The sequence below is a fragment of the Vulpes lagopus genome, chromosome 21 (genome assembly GCF_018345385.1).
Source record: "Vulpes lagopus strain Blue_001 chromosome 21, ASM1834538v1, whole genome shotgun sequence".
NCBI lineage: Eukaryota > Metazoa > Chordata > Mammalia > Carnivora > Canidae > Vulpes > Vulpes lagopus.
Window position 1 is genome coordinate 42,778,813 of NC_054844.1, and position 27,964 is coordinate 42,806,776.

Below are 27,964 nucleotides of genomic sequence, written 5' to 3' on the forward strand. Positions count from 1 at the left end.
CTGCAAAACGGCGAGGGGCAGTGCCTACCTCGTGTTGTTGCTGGGAGTACAGGAGCTTGGGCGGGAGGGCTGAGCCTGGGGCTGGGTACAGGGCAGCCCAGGATGGCATTAGCTGTTGTTAGTAGAAGTTTCTTTTCTGTCTGCATTTTCACCATTCCTCCGGACCTGCCTGGCACCCCAGTTATAAGAGCCGGGTTGCTGGTGGCCCTTGTCCCTTTGGTAAAAAGATTGTTCTGGGGTGCTTACCTGTACTCAAGTGCCCCATGTACATCCTCCCAACTTCCAAGCTCATCAGTTGCTTAACTGGCTTAAAATGCAGATTCCTCAGATCTATGTAAGAAACTCCGATTAGCTGAGGGGTAGGACCCGTGAATCTGCGCTTATGCCAAACACCCAGAGTGCTTGCCAGGCAGCTGTCTCAGGGCCACTTTTTTGAGAAACATGAACCTAGGTCGGCCCTAGCCTGAGAGGCCCGAGGTAGCTGCCAGCCGTGCGGGGTCCAGCCCGCTTCACTGAGCTCAGTGCCTTTCTGGAGTTCTTCCCAAGGACCTGGTAGGAGACCTGAAAGCACTGCCCCTTACACCTGCTCCTCACAACCCTCGGCCCAGGACTCGAGTCTCCACCTTTGTGGCCCCTGCCTGGATGGAAGTCATATAAACTAGGGATTTGCTCCCGAGGATGGAATCAAGGGCCTTTCCTAGTGCTCCAGCCACAGCCCCGGGAGCTCTCTATCACATGCCCTTGCTCGGGTTCTAGGAAGTCAGTGCAGCCCCAGGCCTCGTCAAGGGTCTCCATGTGGTTGGGGTGGGGAGCCCTGGGCCTCACGCACGGGGGCCACCACCTCCAGCATGTGTCCCCGGCACCCCCAGCCAGAGTCCCCGAATGAGCCTCTGTCAAAGCCCATACTTGGCAACGTCCGAGGCAGGCAGGGGTCAGTTAGATCTGCTTCTATTCTCCGCCCTGCCTCCAGCTCCGTGCTGCTCTCTGAGAAGCCCCTCCTCCTCCCTGAGCCTTGATTTCCCCATCCGCTCATTGGGGAGGTGGGTGTGGTGGCAGTCCTCTGGTTAGGAGCCGAGCTTGCTGGGAAATCTCCCACCTGCTGTGGGATTGGATGGAGTCCTGTCCCTTTGGGTCACTCTCTTCCATACCCCCAACTTCAGCAAAGATAGATGCGGAGCACAGGGCAGAGGATGGGCAGGGGCAGGAGTTGGGGCAGGGGCAGGGGCGGGCCGTGGAGAATCTTGGTCCATATGGGTATCTATGCCCGGAGTGATGATAATCACCACCACCCACGAGGTTCCATCACCCACCAAGTTCTTTTCACATGGTATTTGTCATTTCGAACCCTCACTACCACCCTATAAATTGAGTGTGGTTATCTCCACCCCATGGGCAGGGAGCAGAGCCGAGTAGCAGAGAGCAAGACCCCTGGAACTGGACTACGTGGCTCTAAGTCGGTTCCAGAGCTCCTTCTAGCTGTGGAATTTTGGCTAAGTTAGCATCTCCCTCTGTGAATGGGGAAACAACTGTATCTATGGCGTAGAGTTGCTACAGTGCCGAAGTGTTTCAGACAGCGCCTGGTGGGGAGCAAACGCGGGATAAATCATAGCTGTTGCTTTTACAAAAGAGGAGAAAGGAAACGACTTTCCCAAGGTCACTCGCCTTCTAAGCGGCGAGCAGGGTGTGTCTAACCACCTAACCACTAGGTCTCCCTGCCCAGGGCCTCGTAATGGAAGGTGCTCCATCCGTCCGTCCATCCATCCATCCATCCATCCGTCCATCCATCCATCCGTCCATCCATCCATCCATCCATCCATCCATCCATCCGAGGTGGCTCCTCTCCAGGACTCCGGCCACTGGGGTACAGGGTGGGGGGCTGATTTCCCCAGCCCCGCCCTGCCCCACCCTGCCCCGCCCGAGGGCCGAGCCCAGAGGCAGGCCCTTTCTTTCCACTGAGCAACTGGAAGAACTGGCCCCCGAGTCTTGCTAGGGGCTGGGAGGGCGAACAAGGGGGCATTGAGCCTGGTGGGGCCTCACAATGGCTGCTCTGTCCCGGCTAGCCGGGGGCTGGGCCCGTTTCCGACGGGGACAATAGTCAAAAGGCAGTGACGCCGGCAGGGCCTGGAATCCCAGGCGGGATTTTCCAAGGCCTCAAAGCCTGCTGTTTGTCCTCACATGGAGACCCAGGAAGCCTGCCTCCCTGTCCCCCCCCACCCCACCCACGCTGGGCCCTGTGCCCAGAGGCCCTGGCCCCCTCCCCAGGCCCGAGGTGCCACTGTGACGGGCTGGGGTGGCTCTGAGGCCTAGGATCCGAGTGGGCGCTCTGCACCCCGGAGTCTGTCTGGTGTCCTCTCTGGGGCCTGGGCTCTGGCCACGGGGGCACTTGGTTTAGGAGGGACCCGGCGAAGGTCGGCCTCAGGGAGGCTGAGGAGGCCCTGAAGGTCACGGCACGGCCCGGACCTGAGCCGCGGTGCGGTGCCCCGCGCTGGGCCCTGGGCAGCCTCGGCCCGGCTGAGGGCAGGGCCGGGCCCCTCCTGCCGCGACAGCCAGGCCCGGAGTGTCCCGGGGGTTCTCGCTTGAATCTGAACTGGCCCCCGCCCCCGCCGAAGCCCCAGAACGGGGCCTCCTCAGAAGATGGGGCTGAGGGCTGAGCTTCCGGCCGCCCCCCGGGAGGACACAGCCCGGCGCCAACCCCCGCGCGCCCCTGCTCCCGGCTCAGGCTCCGGCCGTGCCCTGTCCCTTTGGGTCACTCCCGGCTGGGGCTGCTGGGGGCCGTCCAGGCTGGCCCGGGGACCTCGAAGCCGCCAGCCTCCAGCTGTGAGGGCAGGAAGGAGCGCGAGGCTAACCCCCCTCTACTCCCCCAATACTGCCTTCCGCACACCACCAGGGACGTGCTGAGGGCAGGAGGCCCATCCCAGGGTCCCCAGCTAGGCTCCGAGCCGGCCTGAGGACCATGGGGCCCTGGAGCCTTTGGCCTTGGCTCCTGCCCCCTTTCTCCCACCGCAGGCCTGTGCTCCGTCTTCTTCCTACCGTCCTGGCTCCCCCTGGCCTCCTGCTGGGCCCTGACCCTGCCAGGCCAGGGATTGGGGGGGGGCACCTGAGGTCTCCTCAAGGTCTGACTCAGGCCCTGGCACCGTCCAGCTCCTACCCAGGCATGGCCGCGGGGACTGGGGGTGACAGCCAGGCCGGGAGTTGGGTGCCGGGGTGGGGGGGTGTAGGGGGGCCGCCCTGGCACGTGCTGTGTTAGCAGGGAGCGGTGCCCAGCTGCAAGCCGGGCGGCCGGGAGGCTGAGTGTCGCTGCCCTCCTCGTCGGGCACATCGCAGGGACCAGGCCCCCACCCAGCCAGGCCTTGGAGACCTGGACCCTAATCTGGGAACTGGGGCACTAAGAGGATAGACAGATGCCCCTGACCTCACAAGAGACCAGGGGTACATGGAGAGAACCCCTTACTGGGGTGGGGGGAAACCCTCTCCCTTTGCAAGGACAGTCGCAGAGAATCCTCTGGCCCAGGGAACAGATACACACACGGCTCCCAAAGGAACAGGTGCACAGACCTTGCAGGACAGTGAGACGACGGACCCCCGACCCCTGGGGACCCAAACAGAAACTAGCCCCCATCCCACCCCCGACTTGGCCAGGGAGACAAACACGCACCTCCCCAGAGCGAGTAGCTGCCACCGGTCCCCAGCACCGAAGGACACGGGCCCACCTCCCCCAGGAGAGAAGGCAGCGCGGGCCAGGTCCAGAGGCTGCCTGCCGAGGTCGGGGCTGGGAGGCGCCTCTTTCTCACGCTCTCTGCCACCCGTCGGAAGCCCAGCCACTTCCTCTGCCTCGGAGGACAGGTTGCTGGGGGGGGGATGGGGGAGCCCCTGCCCGGGGACCCCAGCGGGGGAGGGGGACACATGTCAGAAGGAGACGGCCGATTCTCCTTGGCCCGGCAGCCTGGCCAGGGTTAGAGGGTCAGCAGACAGGGTGCTGGCTGCCGGGCCAGGCGAGGCACCGTCAGGAGCCCCCGGCCTGACGTCAGCCCCACTCATTGTTGTTGCTGGGGCTTGAGTCACTCCCCGTGACGCCACTGGGGTCAGCTCCGGAGCGACTGGGGGTGGCCTGCAGGGCCGGCTTCGGGGCTCAGCTCTCCCCTGGGCACAGGCTAGGATGGGGTGGGGCCGTCCAAGGCCACAGTCACCGCACAGCCAGCTGCCTACTCCCAAGGTCCTGGGTTGGCCTTCAAGGTCCCTGCACAGGCCTTCGCCGCCGGCCCGGCCGCCTGGCTGGCCGGGGCCCTGGGCTCTCCGTGTTCGCCTCCTTGCCCAGAGCGTTTCCAGCCTGAGCTCTCAGCGAGAACTCTCCCCCAGCCTCTTCCTTCTCCAGGAAGCAGCAGCCCTCCCCCGCCCCCAGAATAATGCCCTGTAGCTCCACTCCTTTCTGGAACCACTCGCCCGCCCTGCGCATCCCTCACGTCCCATCCTGCGCCCTCTGCAGCCATCTCAGTCTTCTGGTGGCCAGTCACCCCTCACCTTGCCGAAAGTAGGGCTCGGGCCCCTTCTTCATTCTCAGTGTAGGGCAGCAGTCTCCATCCTCGCCCCTGCGGTCCCCGTGAAGCCTGCTGCCATTTCTTTCACATCAGGCCTTGTGTCCTCCTGCGCAGGTGCAGCCCCCTGGCCCATTTCCTTTGCAAGACTTTGAGCTTCCAGAGGGCCACGTTGTCCTCCTTGGTATGACACGGCGTGGCGTGCGGATAGTTACATACGCGTGGCATGAGTGAATGAATGAATGAATGAATAAACAAGTGAATGAATAAGTGGTTACATCTTGAGGGGCACCGGGCTGGCTCAGTCCCTAGAGCATGAGACTCTTAAACTCAGGTGGTGAGTTCAAGCCCGATGTGGGGTGCAGAGTTTTCTTAAAAGTAAAATCTCTAAAAACAATGGAAAAAAGATTATATCTTGATCATGAAGAGAGTGGCATGGGGTGGGATAATTCACGCCACACGGTCTCTCTTTTTGGACCCTCCCTCCCTGACAGGACCACCCACATGGACATAGGACCCAAGGTCTGAGCTGCAGTGAGAGCTGCCCTGTAAGGATCTGGGGAAGTAAGAGCAGGCAAGGACTGGCCAGCATCTGGCAGGAGACAAGCAAGGTGAGAGGGCTTAGCTTCAGCCTCAGGCAGAAAATTCTCCAGGGACACAGTGAGTTTTGGAGGAGGGACAAGAGTGGGTGGAATGAGGACAGAGGAGCATGTGGCCTTGGCAAGTGTGTTAGTCAGGGTTCTACAGGGAAATGGAACTAATCGGATGTATATCTGTAGGAGATTTATTCTGAGGAATTGGCGCATGTGGTTATGGAGGCTGACAAGGCCCCAGATCTGCAGTCGGCAAGCGGGAGCCCCAGGCAGGGCAGGTATTGCAGGAAACAAGCAAACAAGCAAACAAACTAATGTCCCACCTTGAAAGCAGTCAGGAGTTCTCCTTAGCGGCGGCAGGCTGAGCCCTTTTATGCTAGCCGGGCCTTCAACTGATTGGACAGGGCCCACCCTCATTAAGTGAGGCAGAGGTCTGCTCTACTCAAGGCTACCAGATTCAAATGTTGATCTCATTCAGAAAATGCCCTCACAGACACACCCAGAATAATGTTTGATCAAGTGTCTGGGGCAGCCCCGGTGGCTCAGTGGTTTAGTGCCACCTTCGGCCCAGGGCCTGATCCTGGAGACCCGGGATCGAGTCCCACGTCGGGCTCCCTGCATGGAGCCTGCTTCTCCCTCTGCCTGTGTCTCTGCCTCTCTCTCTCTCTCTTTCTCATGAATAAATAAATAAAGTCTTAAAAAAATTAGCCATCAAAGTAAGTCACTACATATCACTGAGCCTCAGCTTCATTAACTGTAAATGGGGGGGGGGGTGGATTGTACTTACCTTCAAAGGTAGATGGAGAAATCAGCATGATAGTGGATTCAAAGTGCTGGTGGTGCCTTGTAAGGCTCAGGGCTGGGTAGCAATGATGATGATGAAGTCAGGATAGTGGCCTCCAAGGGGTGTAGGGGGTGTCAAGGGTAGAGGAGAGCTCAGCCATTCCCTTCACTGATCCCCTCGCCCACCCAGGGCTGGTTCTCACCTCCTTGGGCCCCCCTTTTTTGGCTCCTCATACACTCTCTCCTTGCAGCATTTTATGCTGATTCCTCCTGGTTAAGTCCAAGTGCAGCCCGAGGAGGCTGCTGGTCTGTAAGGCAGGCAGCTTTCTCACTCCTGAGGCTGGGGTTACCCTGAGGCTGCCAGGGGACAGGTAGCTGCACCTGGGATAGAGACAAACCAGAGACCGAGGCTGCACAAGGACCCAACTGCAGAGAGGAGGAGGAGGGTGGGTAGGGAACTGATGAGGAGGGGGAAGGGTCAGCCAGAAAAGGAGTGGTGTGGTGGTTTAGAAAACCTGGTGGGATTTAAAAACAAAAACAGAAACAAAAACAAACCTGGTGGACCTGGGGATCAAGCCTCCTGACACCCTCCCTGCTCAAGTGGGGAGCCTGCTTCTCCCTCTCCCTCTGCCCCTCCTCCCACTTGTGTGCACACTCTCTCTCTCAAATAAATAAAATCTTCAAAAGTAAAAACAAACAAACAAACAAACGAAAAAAACAAACCTGGTGGGAGGGTGTCTGGGTGGCTCAATCGGTTAAAGCGTCAAAACTCTTGATTTTTGACTCAGGCCATGATCCCAGCGTCGTGACATGAGCCCTGTGACTGGCTCCGTGCTCAACTCAGAGTCTGCTTGAGATCCCCTTTGCCTCTCCCGTGCCCCTCCCGGCATCAAACTCTCTCTCTTTCCCCTTTTCTCTAAAACAAACAAATAAATAAAATTTTTAATTAAAAAAAAAAAAAGAAAAAGAAAAACTGGCGGGAGAGGGGAAGCCTAAAGGGTGGGTGGGTGACACTGGTGTGCTGGAGCCAGCTGGCACTGGTGCTGGAGACCCCACTGTACCTCTGATCATCAAAATGTCATCCTTCATTCATTCTGGACTCTGCACTCAGTGACGTCCTGTAGCTTCAAATCAGACATCGTAGAAAACAACGAACACTAAACTGATCAAGGCATTTTCCCACTAGAGAGCAGGCTTTGGAGCGGGGTGCACTGGAGAGCGGTGGTGCATGGGGAGGATCAGGGTGGAGGAACCAGAAAGAAAACCCTTGTAGTGGTATGGAATCCTGCATTTGAACCCCAGGCTCTGCTACTTACTGGGTGACCTTGGGCAAGTTATTTAACCTCTCCCAGCATCAGTTTCTGTTTCTTTTCTTTCTCTTTTCTTTTTCTTTTCTTTTTTCTTTTCTTTTCTTTTCTTTTCTTTTCTTTTCTTTTCTTTTCTTTTCTTTTCTTTTCTTTTCTTTCTTTTCTTTTCTTTTCTTTCTTTCTTTCTTTCTTTTCTTTCTTTCTTTTCTTTCTCTTTCTTTCTTTCTTTCTTTCTTTCTTTCTTTCTTTCTTTCTTTCTTTCTTCTTTCTTCTTTCTCTTTCTTTCTTTTTTCTTTTTTTCTTAGATTTTATTTGTTTCAGAGAGAGAGAGAGAACCAGCATGAGTGGGGTGGGGTGGGGGGGAGAGGGAGAGGGAAAGGAGACTCCCTGCTGACCAGAGAGTCCCACACCAAGCTGATCCCAAGACCCTGGGATCATGACCAGAGCCACCCATGTGCCTGCGGCATTAGTTTCTTTATCTGCCTTCTAGTATCGATCGTTATCAGGCTTAAGTTTTTTGAAAAAGATTTTATTTATTTATCCATGAGGGACACAGAGAGGGAGGCAGAGACACCGGCAGAGGGAGAAGCAGGCTCCCTGGGGAGAACCTGCTGTGGGACTGAATCCCAGGACCCTGGGGTCACGACCTGAGCCAAAGGCAGATGCTCACCCGCTGGGCCACCCGGGCGCCCCCAGGTTTGAACAATTCATGTGCATAAAGCGCTTAGAATCCTGCGCTTCACCTGGCGCTCCACGAATGTTACCTATTGTTATGCTGAGAGAGAAGGTGTGTGTTAGGAAGAGGAGCTTCTGGGTCCTCGAGTAACTCGGCTGTGCGTGGGCTGGGGCATGCGGGGTTCTGGGGGTGCTCAGAAAACAAGGGGTAGGGGATCCCTGGGTGGCGCAGCGGTTTGGCGCCTGCCTTTGGCCCAGGGCGGGATTCTGGAGACCCGGGATCGAATCCCACGTCGGGCTCCCGGTGCATGGAGCCTGCTTCTCCCTCTGCCTGTGTCTCTGCCTCTCTCTCTCTCTGTGACTATCATAAATTTAAAAAAAAAAATTAAAAAAAAATTAAAAAAAAAGAAAACAAGGGGTAAACCTCGGCCTGCCCGGGCTTGCCATCTGGGCGGAAAACCAGAGGGACGCGGCACTAAAAACGCACTCATCCGTGCAGGGCTTTACATTCCGCCAAGACCTCCGGTGGGAATTCTCTCTTGGGATCCTCACAACAGCGCCCCATTCATAGAGGAGAACATCGCACAGGGGGAGTGACGTCAGGAGGCTCCCACGGGTGGGGGGCGACGGCGGAGTGAGGCGCCCTGGGGGCTGCCCCAGGTGGGCCGCGGCTGCCCGCCAGGCGCTCCCCTCGCCGGCGCCCCGGGCCGGGAGGCTGCTCCGCGCACTGCGCAAGCCTAGGCCTGGCGGTGCCTCCAGCGCCCGCCTCCCGCCGGCCTCCGACGGCCCCAGGGCTCCGCGCCGATGACTCCGCTCGGCCTCGGGGGGCGGCCGAGAGCCCGCGGCCCGGCCCGGCCCGCCTCCCGCCTCCCGCCTCCCGCCTCCCGCCTCGTCTCTATGGCGGAAGTGCCGGCCCGGCGGCGCCCGAGCAGCTCGCGGCGGTGAGTGGGCCCGTCCGCCCCGCCGTCCCGTCCCCGCCGAGGCCCCGCGGCCGGCAGGTGACCCGGGACTCGGGAGGGCCGTGCGCGCGGCCGGGGCGGGGCGGTGATCGCGCACCTGCCGGGGGCCGGGGGGGGGCCGGGGGGCGGGGAGGGGCGGGGGGGAGCGAGGGGGCGGGGGGGCGGGGAGGGGCGGGGGGGAGCGGGCCGGGGGGGGGGGCGCGGGGGGCAGGGGAGGGAGGGGGGAGCCGCCAGGGGGCGGGGAGGGGCGGGGGGAGCCGCCGGGAGCAGGGGGGGAGCGGGGAGGGGCGGGGGGAGCCGCCGGGGGGCGGGAGGGGCGGGGGGAGCCGCCGGGAGCAGGGGGGGAGCGGGGAGGGGCGGGGGGAGCCGCCGGGGGGCGGGGGGGAGCGGGGGGATGGCCGGGGGGCAGGGGAGAGGCGGTGGGGAGCCGCCGGGGAGCAGGGGGGAGCGGGGAGGGGCGGGGGGAGCCGCCGGGGGGCGGGAGGGGCGGGGGGAGCCGCCGGGAGCAGGGGGGGAGCGGGGAGGGGCGGGGGGAGCCGCCGGGGGGCGGGGGGGAGCGGGGGGATGGCCGGGGGGCAGGGGAGAGGCGGTGGGGAGCCGCCGGGGAGCAGGGGGGAGCGGGGAGGGGCGGGGGGAGCCGCCGGGGAGCAGGGGGGAGCGGGGAGGGGCGGGGGGAGCCGCCGGGGAGCAGGAGGGGAGCCGGGGGGCAGAGGAGGGGCGAGGGGGGGAGCCGGGGGCCGGGGGGAGCGGGGAGGGGGCCGGGAGGCAGGGGAGGGGCGGGGGGAGCCGCCGGGGACCAGGGGAGAGAGGGGGGGGGGCCGGGGGAGCAGGGAGGGGCGGGGGGGGGGAGCAGGGGGGGAGCCGGGGGAGCGGGGGGCGCAGCTGCCGACGGGGGGCGGGGAGGGAGCCGCCGGGGGCAGGGGGGCCGGCGGGGGCTGTAAGGGGGGCGCGGCCGGGCCGGGCTGTGCTCGCGCTCCCGCCGGGGGCCCCGGGGTCGGTGGGGGCGGGGGGAGGGGGGTGGAGCCGCCGGGGGGCAGGGGTCCGTAAGGGGGGCGCGGCCGGGCCGCGCTGTGGTGGGAGCCCCGGGGGCGAGGGGCGGGGGCGGGGCGGCCGGAGGGAGCCTCCCGAGGGCGGGGGGGGGCGGGGGGGCCGCTCCTGCCGGCCGCCCCCTGCCCCCATCCCTGCGAGGCTCGCGGGCGCTCCCGGGCATCCCCCCCACCGTTGGAGGGAGCCAGGGGACCCGCGCCAGGCCCTCCCTGCGGCCCCCGCCCCGCCCCGCGTCCGCCGCCGCCTGGAGCCTTCTGTGTTTGCTCCTAGGCCACCCCTTGCGCTCAGTCGGGGCGCACCTGCCGAGGGGACACCTGCGCGTGGGGAGCAGCCGGGACCTGGTCCGCGCCGGAGGGACCCGCGCTCGGCCTGTTCGGGTGAGTGGGCGTGGGGCTGCCCTGGCTGCAGCCTGGCCCTGTGCTCGCACACCTGGCCTGGGGGTGGGGGTGGGGGCCGAAGGAGCTCAGGCCCAGGTGGTTTGCTGCGGGGTTGGTGGGGCCGGTCAGTACCGACTTCCCGGAGGAGGTGTGGGGAACGGGGCCGAGGTAAGTGGCCTGGGTGAAGGTTTGTGGGGGACACCGGAAGAAGGGGCAGCTGGGTCAGGGCTGGGAGCCTCGCTGCGGGGGGCGGGGGGGGGGGGGGGGGGGGGGGAGGCTGTTTAGGGAAATCTTACTAGAGGGCAGAAGTGAGCAGGAGAGCAGGAGTCCTGAGTGCAGGCCATACCCGCCCAGCAGCCCCTGGAAGGACCTGGAGCCTCTGGGTCACGCTGAGTCATCAAGCCGTTGCTTAGTACTAGGTCCCAGGCACCGGGCTCCCAGGGATGAGTAGGGTCCAGTCCTCGCCCTGGAGGATCTGTCCGTCTAGTGGGAGGGCCAGGACCAGGACGGGAGGACGCCGGTGAAGAGAGGACTGCCGGGACAGGGAGGCCGGCGGGTAGCGGGCGGGAGGCAGAGCCAGCTGGACCTCGAGCGTGCGCAGGCTGCCTCGTGGTCACTGCTGAGCGCCGCTGTTGAGTGGAGATTGAGACGAGCTGAAGTACACCTGGAGGAAGCTGCCAGATAAGATGTGACGGCCCGCGGGCAGCTGGCGTGGGTGTGGGGCCCGGGGACCTCTACCCTGTGGTGGGAGTGGGCGGTGATGGTCCAGGTACCCGAAAGGCCCATTAGTGGAAGGGGGTGAGCCTTACTCTGGCTCCTCGGATCAAAACTACGGCGGGCGGGCGGCCGTGTGAGGCGCTGCGGGTGGCTTCCCCCTGTACAAGGAATGGCTGAGTAGAGCGGTCTCAGAGTGGGACGGAGCGCTGGGACGGGTGGTGAGCTCCCCGTCAGGGCAGGTTTGTAAGCTGAACACTCGGCAAGAAATTCGACTGTTTTCCTCCTCCTTTGGGGCTCATACTCAGTTATTTACCAAGGCCTGGTTCTCAAGTGTGTTCTGGCCTGCGCCCTTGGCCCACCAGTTCTGTGTCATAGCCTGTGTCCTCTCGGCCACCGTGATCGTAACGAATTATAGTGGCGGAGGATACTTAGTGTTTCCTACTTGCCAGGAACTGCTTTAAAAGTGCTTTGCAGGGGCCACCTCCTCCAATCCCTGGGACAGTCCTTTCAGGGTAGCTTTTATAGATCCCGTGTATATAGATTTGGGAAACTGAGGCACAGTTAAGTAGCTTGTCCAAGATCACACAGTGAGCCAGTGGCAGAGCCGGGCCGCCTAGCTTTAGAGTCACTGTTCTTAACCACCATTCTGGTGTGTTTTATATACGTGATTTTATTTGATCCCCACAAGAATCTGTATTTACAGGTAAAGCACACGTAGAGAGGGTGAGTGATTTTCGTGAGGTCACAGAGCTAGGCACAGAGGAGCTGGGGTTCCCCCCGGGACCGTTGGACATGACCCCCCTCCCCCCACTCTGCACTTCACTGTCCCGCATCCCACGGCTGCGTCTGTAACTCCCTCCTGATGTGGCTTCCAGCTGGACCTCTTCTTGCCCAGCCCTTCTGCCTTCAATCTAAAAGTTTTTACCCTGGAGGCTGTGGCTGGCCCCGGCACCGGGTGAGATTTGGGGTGTGTGTGTGTCCGTCAGGTGTTAGAGCCCTGTCTTCATAGTTTTACTGATTTCTCCAAGCAGTTTCTGGCCGCAAAATAGTTGAGAGCCATCCCTCGCCTCGTGTCCCGAGTTAACTTTCTGACACGCAGATCTGATCTTGGCACAGCAGGGCACTGACCCTCCACCGCCCTCAGCAGGGTCCGGATGCCTTAACCCGGTCAGGTCATCCAAGGCCCAGGCAGTCAGGCTCCAGGCTTCCTTTTCCTTCTCCTCCCGCCTTGTGCTCTGGCCGCTCAGGTAACATCACCTGCCTCACTCTAGCACTGCGGCTTCTCGGGCAGGGGCCCTGCTTGCCTTGAACGGCCAGTGCCTGACGGCTGCTGCACGGGGACCGTTTGCCGTACGCTGCGCTGGATGCCCTACTGAAGTCGAGCCTTTGCTGTTGTTCGCCGGTAGCTTTGAAGCTCCCTTCCCCTTCTCCCCCACGAGCCTTCCGATAGTAGGCCTTGCCGGGACGCAGAGGAGGGCCAGCAGAGGCAGAGGCTGGCTGGGCCGGGAGGAAGGGGACAGGTAGCCTGTGGGTCAGTGAGAAGGTGTGAGCTCTCTGACCTGGCTGCTCTTGCAGGGTGGCCCCTGGCCGGGGTGAAGCTCCCCGTCTCGGTTCCCATCCCCCGCCCTGGTGTGGGCTGCTGGCCTCAGGATGAACTGTCGCTCGGAGGTGCTGGAGGTGTCGGTGGAAGGGCGGCAGGTGGAGGAGGCCATGCTGGCCGTGCTGCACACAGTGCTACTGCACCGTAGCACAGGCAAGTTCCACTACAAGAAGGAAGGCACCTACTCCATTGGCACCGTGGGCACCCAGGATGTGGACTGTGACTTCATCGACTTCACCTACGTGCGCGTCTCCTCCGAGGAGCTGGACCGTGCCCTGCGCAAGGTTGTGGGCGAATTCAAGGTAGGGGTACGGCCCGGCGGCTGGCAGGGGGTCCTCGGGCCAGCTGAGCCTTCCTGGGTGCTCAGGTCAGGCTCTCCCGTCCCAGGGAACAGGGCAGGGTGTTCAGCGCTCCCTGCGGGGAGGATGGCTGTGGGCGGCATGGCGAAGAGGCTGGTCCAACCTGCCAGGGCGGGGGAGCAGGAGGGCCCTGCAGCAGTGATGGGGGGGGGCCCTACGGTGATTGTTGTCCCCGTGGGCCGGGCCTTCCGTCTGCCCCTCTTCCCTTCAGCCATCTGGGTCTCCCCTGGGAGATCCCCTGAGCTTGCTGGGCTCAGGTGACGGCCCTGCGGTGGCGCAGCCCCCCGGGCCATGTGGCACAGGTTTGCATGCGCCCGCCCCTGTGGGCCTGGAGGAGGGTGCGAGGGACACAGCTGCTGCGGGTGCTGGTCGCCTCCGGCGGTGTGAGTCGGGCTGATTTTTTATTGGGTTTTCATGCAGGGTTGCAGGGTCGCCCTGTTCCCGTGAGGGGCTGTTTTAAATTCTAGAGTGCGGGCATTTTTGTAAGGTGCCATCTGTGAGCTCATGGCTGACTCCACTCCCCAAACGTTTGGAGTCCTACGTGGTGCTGGCAGCATGTGCTCACGGCGGGACGTGGACTCTGCCAGGCCCCGGGTCCCCCGCCCAGTCCCTCGGAGACCACAAAGGGTAGGTTCACAGGAGTCTCCGAGTCCTTGAAGGGCGGCCGTGCTAGTCGCTGTCTGTCCGCTGGACGCCTTGTAAGAGGCCCGTAGGTACGATGGCTAAGAGCCTGGAGGCTGGAGCCCGAGTGTGTGACCTTGGGCAGGTGACCTCACCTTCCGGCCTCGGGGTCTCTGGGTGAGGTTGGACTGATAATCGCACCTGCCTCAGAGGCACCTGCCTCAGAGGCGAAGGCACTAGGGGGTCAGGTGAACCGAGCGCGGCAAGTGTGTGAACCAGCTGGGCCCGCAGTTAGCATTCCAGGGGGTTGGCGTTAGGACCAGCCGAGGTCCGGGGCCTCACTTTGTCCACAGAGGAGAGAACTAATTCCTTGGTGCACAGTTCAGGACTTGAGGGAAGCATCTCTACCCTCCGAGCTGGCCCCAACTCCCATGGAAAGGCGCTGCAGGGGCCTGGCTGCCCTAGGAGGAGGAATGGGGCCCCCACCCCTGGAGCGAGGGGATGGCCCGAATTACTGGGTGCGGTGCTCTCGTTTGCTTCCAGAGGAGAAGACGGAGAAGCCAGGTCTGCTCTGTTCTTCCCTTCCCCCTTCTTTTTTTTTTTTTTTTTTTTAAGATATTATCTATTCACGAGAGACAGAGAGAGAGAAAAGAGGCAAAGACACAGGCAGAGGGAGAAGCAGGCTCCCTGCAGGGAGCCTGACCTGCGACTGGATCCTGGGTCTTCCGACTGGATCCTGGGTCTTCCGGGATCAGGCCCTGGGTTGAAGGTGGCTCTGAGCCACCCGGGCTGCCCTCCCTTCCCCCTTTTATTCCTGGTTCCCTCCCTCCCTCTCTCCGTCCTTCCTCCCTCCCTCCCTCCTCCCTCTTTCCCTCCCTCCCTCCTTCTCTTCCTTCCTATTTATTTGAGATAGAGAAAAGCAGACTGTTGAGCAGGGAGTGCTCCCTCCCCACCACAGGCTTTAATCCCAAGGACCCTGGGATCATAACCTGAGCCAAAGGTAGATGCTAAACCGACTGAGCCACCCAGGCGCCCCTTAGTTTCCTTTTTTCTAGTTAAGGATCATGGGGCTTTTATTTTTTTTTTTAAGATTTTACCTATTTATTCCTGAAAGACACACACAGACAGAGAGAGAGGGGCAGAGACACAGGCAGAGGGAGAAGCAGGCTCCATGCAGGGAGCCGGACGTGGGACTCGATCCCAGGACCCCGGGGTCACGACCTGGGCCGAAGGCAGGCGCTCAACTGCTGGGCCGCCCAGACGCCCCTAGGATCATGAGGCTTTAATCCCCTCTTCCAATTTTCTTGGGAGAGATTTTGTTGGTTTGCTTGGAGCACTCGAGTTTAGGCGGACGGTTTGCTGTGTCACTTCACAGGAGTCCTGTGTCCTCTGGGGGTCTCATTCCCTGCCTCCCAGAAGGACGAATAAAGCTAGGAGAGCCTCATTCCCTGGGGTGTAGGAAGCAGGCGCTCCCAGGGAGCCAGCTTCTCCGAGGCCTTGGCCTGCTCATCTGTTACCCCTCCTTCCCCAGGACGCGCTGCGCAACTCTGGGGGTGATGGGCTGGGGCAGATGTCCCTGGAGTTCTACCAGAAGAAGAAGTCTCGCTGGCCTTTCTCCGACGAATGCATCCCCTGGGAAGTGTGGACGGTCAAGGTGCACGTGGTAGCCCTGGCCACAGAGCAGGAGCGGCAGATCTGCCGGGAGAAGGTGGGCGAGAAGCTCTGTGAGAAGGTCATCAACATTGTGGAGGTGATGAACAGGCACGAATACCTGCCCAAGATGCCCACGCAGTCGGAGGTGGACAATGTGTTCGACACGGGCTTGCGGGATGTGCAGCCCTACCTCTACAAGATTTCCTTCCAGATTACTGATGCTCTAGGCACGTCGGTCACCACCACCATGCGCAGGCTCATCAAAGACACCCTGGCCCTCTAGGCCTACGGGGCCATGGGCTCTCCTGGATGGCTTGCAGACCTGGGCTTCTGGGGATCGTACTGTTGGGCCCTTGGGGCTCTGGAACCTGCTCCAGGTCCTTGAGGAGACTTGGAATGGCCACCCCTGGCTTCCTTGTTCTGCGGTTGCCAATCTTTGGTCATCCCTCTAACCTTGGCTAATGGTCAAGTCTGGGCTTCACTGTCCCTCTAGGGCCCTATTGGGGGGGGTCTCCCTTCCTCCACTGTACGGAAGAGCCATCGCTAGGATGCTGAATAAAGTTGAGAATGTGTTTAGCTTGAGCCGTCTCTCCCTTGGCTTGTGTTCTGTCCTGGAACATCAACACTTTGTGGCGGACCTGTGAGGATATAGGTGTGTGTTAAGGCATTATTCCACCATGAAGGGGGGGGTGGGAGAGGTTAAAACTGACCAATTCTGTACCTTGTTGGACATTCACGTAAGCCCGTGTTGACCCCCCAGGTGTCACTGCGGTCAGTCCTATGGAGCTGTTACTTTTGGATAGGATTGCTGTTTCTTCTCGCTTCCTCAGGAAGCTGTGACATCCCTGCCCTTTATATTATCTGGTCCTGTTTGACGATGGCTTCAGAGAGAACCTTAGAGCACATACAGCTCCCCATGTGCACCAGAAAGCCCATTGAAAAAAAAATTTTTTTGACGCCCCAGTGGCTCAGCGGTTGAGCATCTGTCTGCCTTCAGCCCAGGGTGTGATCCTGGAGTCCCGGGATCGAGTCCCACGTCAGGCTTCCTGCACGGAGCCTGCTGCTCCCTCTGCCTATGTCTCTGCCTCCCTCTCTCTCTGTGTCTCTCATGAATAAATAAATAAGATCTTTAAAAAAAAAATAAAATTCTTTTCTTAATGTATTCATGAGAGACACACAGAGAGGCAGAGACATACGCAGAGGGAGAAGTGGGCTGCCTGATGGGAGCCCTGAGGGGATCCCGGGACCCCAGGATCGTGACCTGAGCCGAAGGCAGACATCCAACCACTGAGCCACCCAGGCGCCCCCACCGGAAAGCTCAGTTAATTGGGGGTTTCCGGGTCAGGAGGTTGTTAGGACACTGCTGTAACACTCATTTCTGCATTCGAGCATACTCCAAATCCGTGAACTCCTTGTGTACTTCTTACTGATTTATTCTCTAATTTGTCATACTTTTTGGCTGTATATGGGCAGTTCCGCTCGGCTGAATGGAGTGGGGGGTGGCGGGGTCTTGCCCGTGGTCCTGGAGCCAGGTAGGTAGCCGGGGCGGCCAGGAGTGTCTGCAGATCTCTCCCATTCCAAGCCACCTTGGCCCTGTGCTAGTTCACAGCAGATCTTGTGAAGTCTTGCCCTTGATCTCTGGGGCACTGGGAGAACTCAGGAGGTTCTCAGGGCTTTGGAGATGGGGAAGGCCACTTCCCAACAAGTCCTTGATGGTGTGTAATCCCTACCTGGCCTTGCTGCAGTCTGGGGATCATCTTTTCCTCCGAGCTGGCCATCAGCTAATCCCTCCTGAGTGGTTGGTTGGCTGATAGAGCTGTTTGTTGGCCATCACTTTGTTTTTGAAGAGAGAGCTCAAGGTTGCTGCCTTTCAGGAGGGTCTTCCCTCCATCTCAGCTTTTTGAGACTCTACTTTCCTGCAGCCAGACTCTGCTCCACCCGCCCGACCCCATTGCAGTGGGACACCCACCTGGCAGTGAGGTCCCCTTGGTGGACAGGACTTTTGGCATTATGACTTCCCAGACATAGGGGACTGGTTCACTCAAGGTGGGAACAGGAGCCCTGGTGACTCAAATCCACTTTCTCATCTGGACCTCTGGGGCCTGAGCAAAGAAATGAGGGGTGGGGGGTGGGATTAGGACTTGAAGTTCCCCTCCCCTCCATCTCCCCTTGCTGCCGTCCCAAGGAGGCATTAACCTGCTTGTCCAACTCTAAGGGGCTCCCAGGAGGGCTGATGGAGGAGTAAGGATGTGCACCCCTTAGGTCCCGGAGGCTGCTCATTTGCCTCCCGTTCCTGGGCCACCTGGCAGCATGGGCCTTTGGCTCCAGGACGCCCCGAATCCTTGCTTGTCTTGTGTCCTGCTTAGTGGGGCAGCACTCCAGCGCTCTGAACGGCTTTTTTCAGGGTTCTGAGGGAGGCGCTCTCTTGACTTCCTTTGCCAAGGGACAGGGAAAGCCTTGGGGACCGGACCCCGGTTTGGCTGGTTGGGTGCACGGGCAGGATTCTCACGCGTGGGTGTGGAGGCCTTCGGGACAAGGAGCCTGGGCCATAGTCCCCACCGGAGGAGCCAGAGCGCTCCGCGCGCAGGGTGGGAGCCACGGCGCCTGGGATCCGCCCCTAGGGGACCTCCCTGCGCAGCAGCCGAGGCCCGCCCGCCCGCCGGCTTGGGCTCCTGCACATCTGGCCCTTCCCGCGCACATCTGGGCAGCCGGCGCCTTAGCATGAACGGCTCCCAGGCGGGCGCTGCGGCCCCAGCCACCTGGCTGAGCTCCTGCTGCAACCAGTCGGGGGGGACGCCGGAGCCCCCCGAGGGGCCGCGCGTCGTGCAGGCGGCCGTGCTGGGCGTGCTGTCGCTGCTGGTGCTCTGCGGGGTCCTGTTCCTGGGCGGTGGCCTCCTCCTCCGGGCCCAGGGCCTGACAGCCTCGCTGGCCCGAGAGCGGCGCGCATCCTGCGAGGCCGAGCCCGGCGGCGCCAGCGGAGGCGAGGACGACCCCTAGGGCCCTTGTTGGGGGGCCGCGACGCAGGTGAGCCGGGCCGGTGGGGCTGTGCACCTGCAGCGGGTGGGGCCTGCAGCCCCGCAGGGGGGCCGGACCGAGGGAGTGGCGGGGTGGGTGGGAGGACGCGCCTGCGGGCCGGGTGAGCTCTGCAGCCCTCCGAGCGCACCTACCCCGTGGGGCTCTGCTCCAGCCCCACCTGGCGCGCAGGACACGGGGACTCGGCGGCCCGTGCCCCTGGCTTCTGCATCCTCCTCCTCCCCTTCCTCAAGCTTGTCCCTAGAAGGGGGTTTGGGTAAGACTTCTCACTGTGGCCTCCCCTTAGAGGCAGGCGCGGGAGCGTGGGTCCTGTTTTTATGGCAGAGCCAGGGGCCTGGGTGACTCTGAGGGAGGGGGAGGGAGGGGTTGGCGGGGACCCCCTCCCCCAGCCCCTGACCTTGTGTGTGTGGAGGGGGGCAGGTGTGGCCCCAGCGAGGAGCCTTGTGGGGAAGGTGGTGGATGGGAAGCTTCCTGACAGCCGGGGGGCCTCAGAAGCACGTGGCCGGAGGAGGCTGGCGCTGAGGATTCCCAGCTGCGCGGGCTCCATCTGGCTCTCCCGCCCCTGACTCTCCAAGGACAAGAACCATCTGGAGTGAAGGGCCTGGGTGGCCTAAAGGCAAGGTAGTTCCAGGCCAAGGCCACCTTGGGTAGAGCCACGGGGCTTGGGCAGGGAAGCCCTCTGGGTCCCTCTCCTCTGCTCAGCGTCACACCTGTGGGCCCCTAGGACGTTTCTGTGGGGCTCTTCTTCGGGGGCGCCTCTGACCCGTTGCTCGCCAAGGCAGAGGCCAGGTCCCAGCTCCCCGGGGAGGCTGGTGAGGGGAAGGTGAGGGCACACGCAGGGTGCGGCGAGCAGCTGTGAAGCTGACGAGGTGTGATCCCAGCACCGAGCAGCCCGGGGCTTAGCGCTAATCCCAGGCAGTTGTGCCACGCTGGCTTTGCTGAGCTGTGGATTTCTCACCTCAGGGACGCCACTGCCACCCCCTTGGAGAAAGGGCTGGCCAGGGCAGTGGGGGGGGCGCGGTGTGACTCCTCGTGCTGCTCCACAAGGGCAGCAGCTGGACCTGGGCAACACTGGCCACCTCCCCTTGCTACGTGGCCCGAGCAGGGCTGAGAATGCCCTCTTTATTGCACCCGGGCTCATTCGCCCCCTTGCCTGGTACCGTCCTGGTGTTCGTCTACCCCTTCTCCACCCTGTGCTCTCCTCTCCTTCCCCACCTGGGCTACAGGAATTTCCATATCCACTGTGAACCCTTCATTTTGCAAATGGGGACGTTCAGAGAGAAGAAGTGGCAGGCCCAAGTGAATGACAGCCCGGGAGCTGAACCCTGGGGCTCCCTATTCGGAGCTGGGGGGGCCAGCATCCCTGAGTGAGAAGCTCCCCCCCCTTCGGTTACTCCTGCTCTGTCCTCCTTGGTTTCCCACCACTCCCCGAGATGCTGATGCAAAATCCTCTCTCCGTGAAGGAAGGAACCTTCACATGCACACCCCCATTCGGCATACGGTTTCTGGGGCTGGAACTCCAAACCCCCACGTTACTGCCTCCTTCCCGACCCTTCTTCCCCAGTGGCCTCATTACATAGCCTTTTACTGCTGGGTACAACCTTCCAGCTGCTGGCAGCTGTTCCCCAGCCGGCTGGGCTCAGCTCTCGGGCATGGTCCTGAGGCTGGGGCGGGCCCCGAGGGTCGGCTGGAACATGTATCTGTGGAAGACACGCCAAGTGGACAGAGCAGAGGGATGGGACGTGACGGTGATGACTTCTGGATCATGTTTGGATTCAAGTCTGGGTGCAGGGAGGGGGATGGAGAGCTCTGGTGGAGGAAGGGCTGTGTCCCCAGGGGCATGTGTCTGCTGGGAGGGCGGTGTAGGGCAGAGGCTTTCTTTATCCAACCTCCTGCCTCTGCTGTCCCTTCAGCTCAGTGCTTGGAGAGCCGGGGCCGGGCCTGTGCCGGGGACCTCGGTGTTCCTGGGGGAAGATACTGAGATGTTTGCTAAGGAACTCTGACCCTGGCCAAGGCTGTCTGAGTGGGGAGGGAAGAGATTCAGGAAATTGAGGAACGAGTGCTGCTGTCTTGCCACCTCTCAGGCCTCAGGTTGGAGTGACAGGTGGGGGAGTGGGTGTGGCCCGAGTGCCAAGGAGCAAGGCCGGGCATCGGGACCCCCAGCACGCTCCGTTGGCCTGTACTCCTGTGGCCCATGAGTTTCGGCATGAGGTGGAGAGGGCTGTCGGCATTTATCCAGTGCATTCCTCGGCTCCCACGTGGTACAGCACCCTTTGCAGCGGAGACGGGGGACTGGGGTGGGGGGGGGTGGGGTGGGTGCGCTCTCTGTTACAGATTCTCGAGCCTTGCTCAGCCTCGCGTGTTCTGTCTCCCAGAGAGCTCCGTCGCCAGCCTGCAGCCCGGGGAACTCCTGCTACCCTTGGTCCCTGAGCCATGCAGACGAGCCTGGGAGACGGCTGGATTGTGGGGAGGCCTCCCCCTGGGATCCTTGCACTCAGCCCTGCCTCTGGTTTGCTCCCTTCAGCCTCCTGCTGTACCCGTGGACGTGGGCCTGGGAGGTCAGCGCTCCAGGAATGGGGGAGCCCCCTGAGCATCCGCTGCACGTCCGGGGCGCCGCGGTGGACATACATCCTGGATGCCCAGCGCAGCAGATGCTGGCCATGCCCCCCGACTTGCAGGCCTCCGAGGACGGGAGTGCAGCCCCTGTCCCATCTCTGGTACCGGGCTGCTGTGGTCCGACAGGCCACTGACCTGTCCCAGCCGAGGGCTGTGGGTCAGTGTTGGCCATTTGGAGACGCCGGGTGCCCCAGCCCTCAGCCATGCCTTATCACTTCCCGTGCTTGTTATTAAATACGTTGGTAATGCAAGTTTGGGGTACGCAGTCTATGTTTCCAGCTCTAGACGCTTGGCCTCAGTGGCAGCGGCCTACGAATGCCACCCACCGTCCAGGTTGAACTGTTTCTAGCTGATCCTGAAAGAGCAAGCCCAGCCCCTCTGCCCCGGCCTCTCCTAGGGGTGGCTGCTGCCCTTCACACCCAGAGCCAGTCTCTCCAGGGCGGCCGGGAGGCTCATGCCAGCGCTCGGCTGCCCCCGTGTGGCCGGCGTGGGCGAGAGCCCCACCCGCTGCCGCCGCCGTCGGGGTCTCAGTGCAGCCCTAAGGCGGGGTGCTTTGAGATGACAGTGGGTTTTGTGAGCGTGTGACCGACTTCTAGGCTGTAAAGCTTCCCGAACCTCCGTCCCGTCATCTGTAAAATGGGGGCAACAGTGTCCTTGTGAGGATCAAACGGGTAATGCGGTTGTCCATAGATAAGAGGTTTTTTTTTCTTTTTTAAAAAATATTTTGTTTTTTTATGAGAGACAGAGAGAGAGAGAGGGAGAGACACAGGCAGAGGGAGCAGCAGGCTCCACGCAGGGAGCCTGACGTGGGACTCGATCCCGGGACCCTAGGATCATGCCCTGAGCCAAAGGCAGATGCTCAACTGCTGAGCCACCCAGGTGTCCCAGTAAAAGGTTTTCTACCCGGTAATTATCATGGGATGGTATCCCCCCTGCCTCCCCACCCCACCTGCCTATCCCCCCTGGCTCCTCTCCCCCCTGACCTGCCCATCCCCCTGGCCTCCCTCCCCCCCATCTGTCCACCCCCCCTGCTCCCCCTGCCCCCCCATCTGCCCATCCCCTCTGCCCCCCCAGCCCCCGACCTGCCCATCCCCAGAGAAGACCCATCCCCCTGGGTCCTCTCCCCCCTCACCTGCCCATCCCCTGCCTCCCCTCCCCCACACTCCCACCTGCCCATCCCCCCTGGCTCCTCTACCCCCCACCTGCCCATCCCCCCTGCCCCCCCTGCCCCCCCTGCCCCCGACCTGCCCATCCTCAGAGAAGAGATGTAGAACTGGCCACCCTGTTCCTGGGAACACTTCAGTTCTTCATCTTTTCCATGAGTGTTCACTGGATGGCTGACGGCTCTGTGCCAGGCACGCCCTGGGACCTGAGGGTGAGTAGGTGAATGACCCGGAGCCCTTGCCCTTGCCCTTGCGGAACTCACAGTCCAGTAAAGAGCACTGCTCACCAAACTAAAGTTAAAATAGACAGTAAGTGGGGCACCCGGGTGGCTCAGCGGTTGAGCGTCTGCCTTCGGCCCAGGATGTGATCCTGGAGACCCAGGATCGAGTCCCACGTCGGGCTCCCTGCATGGAGCCTGCTTCCCCCGCTGCCTGTGTCTCTGCCATTCTGTCTCTCTGTAACTAAAATCTTTAAAAAAAATAAATAAGTAGTTTCCAGCATCAACAGAGCCAAGAGCAGAGAGTGACCTGCTCATGGAGAAGGCGGTGTGCTGAATGGCCATGCACAGGGGGGAGGAAGGGGAAGAAGAGCGCTCTGGACAGAGGTGTGGAGGGTGTGGGGCTGGGGGTGCCCTATGGGCAGGGAAGGTAGAGCAGAGCGTGAAGGGAGCGGAGACCAGAGGGTGGTGGCTGCAGAGTAAAATTTCCCTGGAGGTAATGAGGCGGCTAGAGGGTTTCGAGCTGCGAACGGACGCGGTATGATCTGGATCTCAGGGGATTGGGAGGAAAGTTGGTGGGTGGGAGCAGACTGGACAGGAAGGAGGCCGTCATCACAGCCCGGCAAAGGAGTAGTGGCCTGGACTAGGGTGGAAAGCAAGGGGACAGATCCCAGGGACTTTCGGGGTTCAGGCGTGGGTCACTAGTTGGATGTGAGGGATGAGGGGGAAGCAGGAGGGGAGGATCTGGCTCCTGCCCTGAATCGCTGAGAGCCTGGAGACGCCTACCACCCACTCAGGTGACGTGATATCTGTTAGGACTTTTTTGGTCTGAATTTACCGGAAACCCAAGCGATAGTTGGCTTGGGCAGCGGAAATTTATTGGGCCTTGTGACTGAAAAGCTTAGGGGTAGCTCTGGCCTCCGCCTGCTAGGACTCCAGTCTCAGACGATGAGCAGCCTTGATTTCTCCTCCCTCCGTGGCTTGGTCCACTCTCTGTGGTCAGCCTCTGGCAGGGCGGTCTAGTGGTCAGAGCAAGGGCTTGGAATCACACAGCTGGCACCACGTTCACTAGCAGTGGGATCTGTGCAACGTACTTCATCCCTTGGTGGCTTGATGCCCTCCTTTTTATTTAAAGATTTTATTTATCTGTTCATGAGAGACAGAGAGAGAGAGGTGGAGACACAGGCAGAGGGAGAAGCAGGCTCCCTGCAAGGAGCCTGACGCGGGACTCGATCCCGGGTCTCCAGGATCACGCCCCGGGGCGGAAGGCAGGGCCAAACCACAGAGCCACCTGGGCTGCCCATTTTATTTTATTTTTATTATTTTTATTATATTTATTATTTTAAATAAATTTTTATTTATTTATTTATTCATGAGAGAGAGAGAGAGAGAGACAGGCGGAGGGAGAAGCAGGCTCCATGCTGGGAGCCCAACGTGGGACTCGATCCCGGGACTCCAGGATCGTGCCCTGGGCCAAAGGCACCAAACCGCTGAGCCACCCAGGGCTGTTTATTTTTTAAAAAGATGTTATTTATTGGGCAGCCCGGGTGGCTCAGTAGTTTAGCGCAGCCTTTGGCCCAAGGCCTGATCCTGGAGACCTGGGATCGAGTCCTATGTCAGGCTTCCTGCACGGAACCTGTTTCCCCCTCTGCCTGTGTCTCTGCCTCTCTCTCTCTCTGTTCCTCATGAATAAATAAAAATTTTTTTTAAAAAAACCATTTTAGAAAGATTTTATTTATTTATTTGAGAGAGCATATAGGGGCAGGAACAGAGGGACAGGAGCAAGCAGACTCCGTGCTGAGTGTGAAGCCTGACTCGGGGCTCAGTCCCATGACCTGTGAGATCACAACCTGAGGCAAAACCACGAGCTGGATACTCTACCGACTGAGCCACCCAGGCACCCGATTCCCTCCTCTTTATTATTTTTTATTTTTATTTATTTTTTTAAGATTTTATTTATTTATTCATAGAGACACACACAGAGAGAGAGAGACAGGCAGAGACACAGGCAGAGGGAGAAGCAGGCTCCCTGCAAGGAGCCTGACGTGGGACTCAATCCCGGGTCTCCAGGATCACGCCCTGGGCTGTAGGTGGCACTAAACCGCTGTGCCACCAGGCCTGCCCTCCCTCCTCTTTAGAGTGGTGAAAGGCAGCGCCTAGCTAGTGCTTATTTATTATTATTATTATTATTTTTAAATTAGGACGAATGAGAGCCACACACGGGTGCCCGGCGCAGAGCAATGCACAGTAAGTGCCCATCTTATTCTCTCAGCCTCCACGTGAGGCAGGAGGCTGGAATTATGGCCTCTCACGTTCAAATCTATCAGGAAAGAGAGGGGGGGTCATCTCTCAGGTCAATCAGGCCAAGCCCCTGGAGCAGCTGAACGGGGCCTGTTTGGCTGTGTACTCACCCTGAAGTCCCATGCTTCGAGGATAGAATGGTCTAGGCCTCAGTCACATGTTCTACTCACAGTGTGTGTGTCTGTGTGTGTGTGTGTGTGGGGGGGAATGTCAAGACACCCCAAACCACAGGGCCCTAAGGAAGGGGGTGTCTTCAGCAGATTTAGGCCTGTTTCAGTCCTGGGGTGACCAGAGGCTGGGTGGCCATAAGCCAGCTCGTGGCTGCTGCAGATAGGGGCCCCAGGCGGAGGGGCCGGCTCAGGTGGAAGGGGAGCTGCCAGGTGGACACTGGTGTACGGGGCTGGGCGCTCGGCAGAGAGAGAGACCTGGACCGTGATGTTGCCAGAGACAGACAGTGGAGCTGTGGGAACAGGTCAGGTTTGAGGGGGCCACTGGGGCAAGGTGCGAGGAGGCTGAGCCTGGCACCCCGCAGGGCACCACCTAAAGGCTCCGCAGAAGAGGGGCTGGGGCGGAGGCAGAGGATGAGAATCCACGGAGGGGCGGAGGGGTGCGGGGGAGCCCGCTATCCTGGCGTCAGGGGAGAAGCAATTTCGGAGCCGAGTGGGCGCCCCAGCAGCTCTGGTGTGTGTGTGTGGGGGGGTGGGGGGGTGGCCTCGCCCGAGCCCTTGCCCAGGGCAGGTGGGGAAGGCTTCTCCCTGGATCCCGGGCCAAGCTGAGCTGCCCCCACCACCCGCTGCCTCGGAGGCAAGGAGCCCCCAGTCAGAAGAATGTGGGAATGCGGTTCCCTCTGGTGACCGGTGACCCCACCTTGAGGGAAGGGCGGGTTCCTTCTGTCCAGGTGCCGCTGTGCCAGCGCTCACCACGCACACGTCTTGCCGAGGCCGAACCAAATGCTGCAGAAGGAAGGCTCACGATGCAACCTCATCCTATTCTACGCGGGGCCTCCGACCCGCCACCCTGCGCAGCAGACAGGCTTCCCTGAGTCCTGCGTCCCCCAGGAGGGTGGCCGCTCAGCCACCCCCCCACCTGTGAGTCCTCCACCTGCTGGTGGCCCAGAGCCACCCTGCCTGCGGGGCTCCTGCTCCAGATGCTGCCACCTCCTGCGCTCAGACGTGTGGTCCCCTGACCTGCCCCCTGCCCGGCTCTCCCTCCTCTTTGTCCTCGGCCCCCACCCGGCCCCCACCGCCTGCCCCCTCCAGCGGGCTGCAGTCCTGGAGCGTTACCTCCACTTCCCCGGGGTCACTCCTCCCGCTGGAATCTCAGCCCTGGGGGATGCAACTCCCCGACTTTTGAATTTAGGCCCGAGGGCTGCAGAGCGCCTCCCAAGAGCATCACAGCCCGGGGCAGGATGAGGGCGCCAAGGCCGGCCCCCGTGGGCGCTGGCCACCCCGGGCCTCACTGCAGCGGGCTCGGCCTCCCGCTGGGTCCCAGCCTTCCCCACTCTCGCCCCCCCTGTCCCCTGCCCTCCGCTCGGGGTCCTCGCCACCTGCTTCTCCTGCTTCTCGACCCGCCTCCACTCCCGTCCGCGGGTCTGCGGGGCACGTCCTGGGAGCGGGAGCTTTCGGGGGACCCCGCGCCCTCCCCGTGCTGAGGGGGCCCCTCCCCCTCCCACCGCCCGCCCGGGGCTGCTGACGGGCCGCCTCCTCCTCCTCCTCCTCCTCCTCCTCCTCCTCCTCCTCCTGAGCACACTCAGGTTTCCTCCGGCTTAAAACAGCCCCCTCGGCCCCCCGCGCTCCTAGGGTGACCGCCCCGCGCCTTCTCCAAGGGGGGACCCGCACCTGCGCCCGGTCCCGGCCACCCCCGCGCAGCCTGCCCGGTCCCGGCTGGTGGCCGGACATCGCCCACCTCGGGGACGGCCCGGGCCTCGGTTCTCCGGGGTCCTGTCTCAGCGGCCCCGCCCCTCCCCCACCGCATCCCTCCCCCTCCCCCACCGCATCCCTCCCCCACCGCGGCCCCTCCCCACCGCATCCCTCCCCCCAGCTTCAGCAGGAGGCTCCAGGGCCCCGGAGGCGGGCAGCTGTGTCCGTGGGCCCCCCTCTGGGTGCGCCACTTACTCCGCAACGGAAATCCTCTGTCTCTCTCCCCCTCTCTCTGTCTCTCTCTGTCTCTCTCTCTCTCTGTCTCTCTCTCTCTGTCTCTCTCTCTCTCTCCGTCTCTCTCTCCTCCCTCTCTCCTCTCTCTTCTCTGTCTCTCTCCCCTCCTCTCTCTCTCTCTCTCCTCTCTCTGTCTCTCTCCTCTCTCCCCTCTCTCTGCTCTCTCCCCCCTCTCTCTGTCTCTCTCCCCTCTCTCTGTCTCTCTCTCTCGTCTCTCTCTCTCTCTCTCTCCTCTCCTCTCTGTCTCTCTCTTTCTCTGTCTCTCTCTCCCTCTCTCTGTCTCTCTCTCCCTCTCTCTGTCTCTCTCTCTCTCTCTCTCTCTCTCTCTCTGTCTCTCTCACTCTCTCCCCCTCTCTCTGTCTCTCTCCCCCTCTCTCTGTCTCTCTCTCCCCCTCTCTGTCTCTCTCTTTCTCTGTCTCTCTCTCCCCCTCTCTGTCTCTCTCTCTCTCTGTCTCTTTCTCCCCCTCTCTGTCTCTCTCTCTCTGTCTCTCTCACTCTCTCCCCCTCTCTCTCTCTGTCTCTCTCCCCCTCTCTCTGTCTCTCTCTGTCTCTCTGTCTCTCTGTCTCCCTCTCTGTCTCCGTCTCCGTCTCTGTCTCTGTCTCTCTCTCTCTCTAGTAAAATCGGAGGCTGCTCACAGGCAGTGCGGGAGCGCGCCCTCCCCGCGGCGGCCCTGGCCAGGGTCTGGCTCCCGCGCTCAACCCCCCCCCTCCCCGGGCCGGTTCCTCCCCCTGCCCCGGGCCTCGGGACTCTGCCCTGGGCCTTCCTCTTACCCTGCCCTCCCGCCTGGGGTGCCTAAATTGCCACCTCTTTGCCCCGACTCTGAAGTGTCAGCCGCCTTCGTTGTCCTGGGGCCTGGTGTGACCCTATTTCAAAATCTCTTTCTTCTTATAAAGACACACGTCTCATTGGATTGGGGGCCCACCCTATTCCCGGGCCACCTCATTTATTTTTTTTTAAGATTTTATTTATTTATTCATGAGAGACACAGAGGGAGGCAGAGACACAGAGGGAGAAGCAGGCTTCCCACCGGGAGCCCCATGTGGGACTTGATCCGCAGACCCCAGCATCCTGTCCTGAGCTGAAAGCAGCCGCTCAGCCACTGAGCCACCCAGGCATCCCTCTCCAAAGACCTCATTTTAATTTAGCTGACCACGTCTACAATGACTCTGTTTCCTAATAAGATCACATTCTGGTACTGGGGGGTTTGGGCTTCTATATATATATATTTTAAACATATATATATATTTTTTTTCTAA

At 61.1% G+C, this 27,964-nt stretch overlaps 2 protein-coding genes across 8 annotated transcripts; both read left to right on the forward strand.

The window, feature by feature from the left end:
• Nucleotides 1-8,700: 8,700 nt before the first annotated feature.
• Nucleotides 8,701-15,805, forward strand: ATG101 (autophagy related 101). 7 transcript variants are annotated; one of them, XM_041736794.1, is made up of 5 exons: nucleotides 8,701-8,831; nucleotides 10,167-10,273; nucleotides 11,866-11,945; nucleotides 12,566-12,892; nucleotides 15,102-15,805. In XM_041736794.1, the coding sequence occupies exons 4-5, from the start codon at nucleotides 12,641-12,643 to the stop codon at nucleotides 15,504-15,506; spliced, it is 657 nt and encodes a 218-aa protein (XP_041592728.1). In that variant the 5' UTR covers nucleotides 8,701-8,831; nucleotides 10,167-10,273; nucleotides 11,866-11,945; nucleotides 12,566-12,640; the 3' UTR covers nucleotides 15,507-15,805. The 7 variants fall into 7 exon arrangements, with proteins under 7 accessions (XP_041592728.1, XP_041592729.1, XP_041592726.1 ...); XM_041736795.1 differs by lacking the exon at nucleotides 11,866-11,945 and adding an exon at nucleotides 12,262-12,392; XM_041736796.1 differs by having other exon boundaries at nucleotides 8,767-8,888.
• A 2,104-nt stretch (nucleotides 15,806-17,909) lies between these two features.
• Nucleotides 17,910-21,123, forward strand: SMIM41 (small integral membrane protein 41). The gene is made up of 2 exons (XM_041736799.1): nucleotides 17,910-18,247; nucleotides 20,781-21,123. Exon 1 carries the CDS (start codon nucleotides 17,945-17,947, stop codon nucleotides 18,218-18,220), a length of 276 nt encoding a protein of 91 aa, XP_041592733.1. The 5' UTR covers nucleotides 17,910-17,944; the 3' UTR covers nucleotides 18,221-18,247; nucleotides 20,781-21,123.
• The last annotated feature ends 6,841 nt before the right edge of the window (nucleotides 21,124-27,964 follow it).

What these genes read in the sequence shown, in the direction of transcription:
- ATG101 (XM_041736794.1), top strand. Translation starts at nt 12,641, where the DNA reads ATGAACTGTCGCTCGGAGGTGCTGGAGGTGTCGGTGGAAGGGCGGCAG. An exon ending in AGGTTGTGGGCGAATTCAAG is followed by an intron (nt 12,893 to 15,101) that starts GTAGGGGTACGG and finishes CTCCTTCCCCAG; the next exon opens with GACGCGCTGCGCAACTCTGG.
- SMIM41 (XM_041736799.1), top strand. Translation starts at nt 17,945, where the DNA reads ATGAACGGCTCCCAGGCGGGCGCTGCGGCCCCAGCCACCTGGCTGAGC.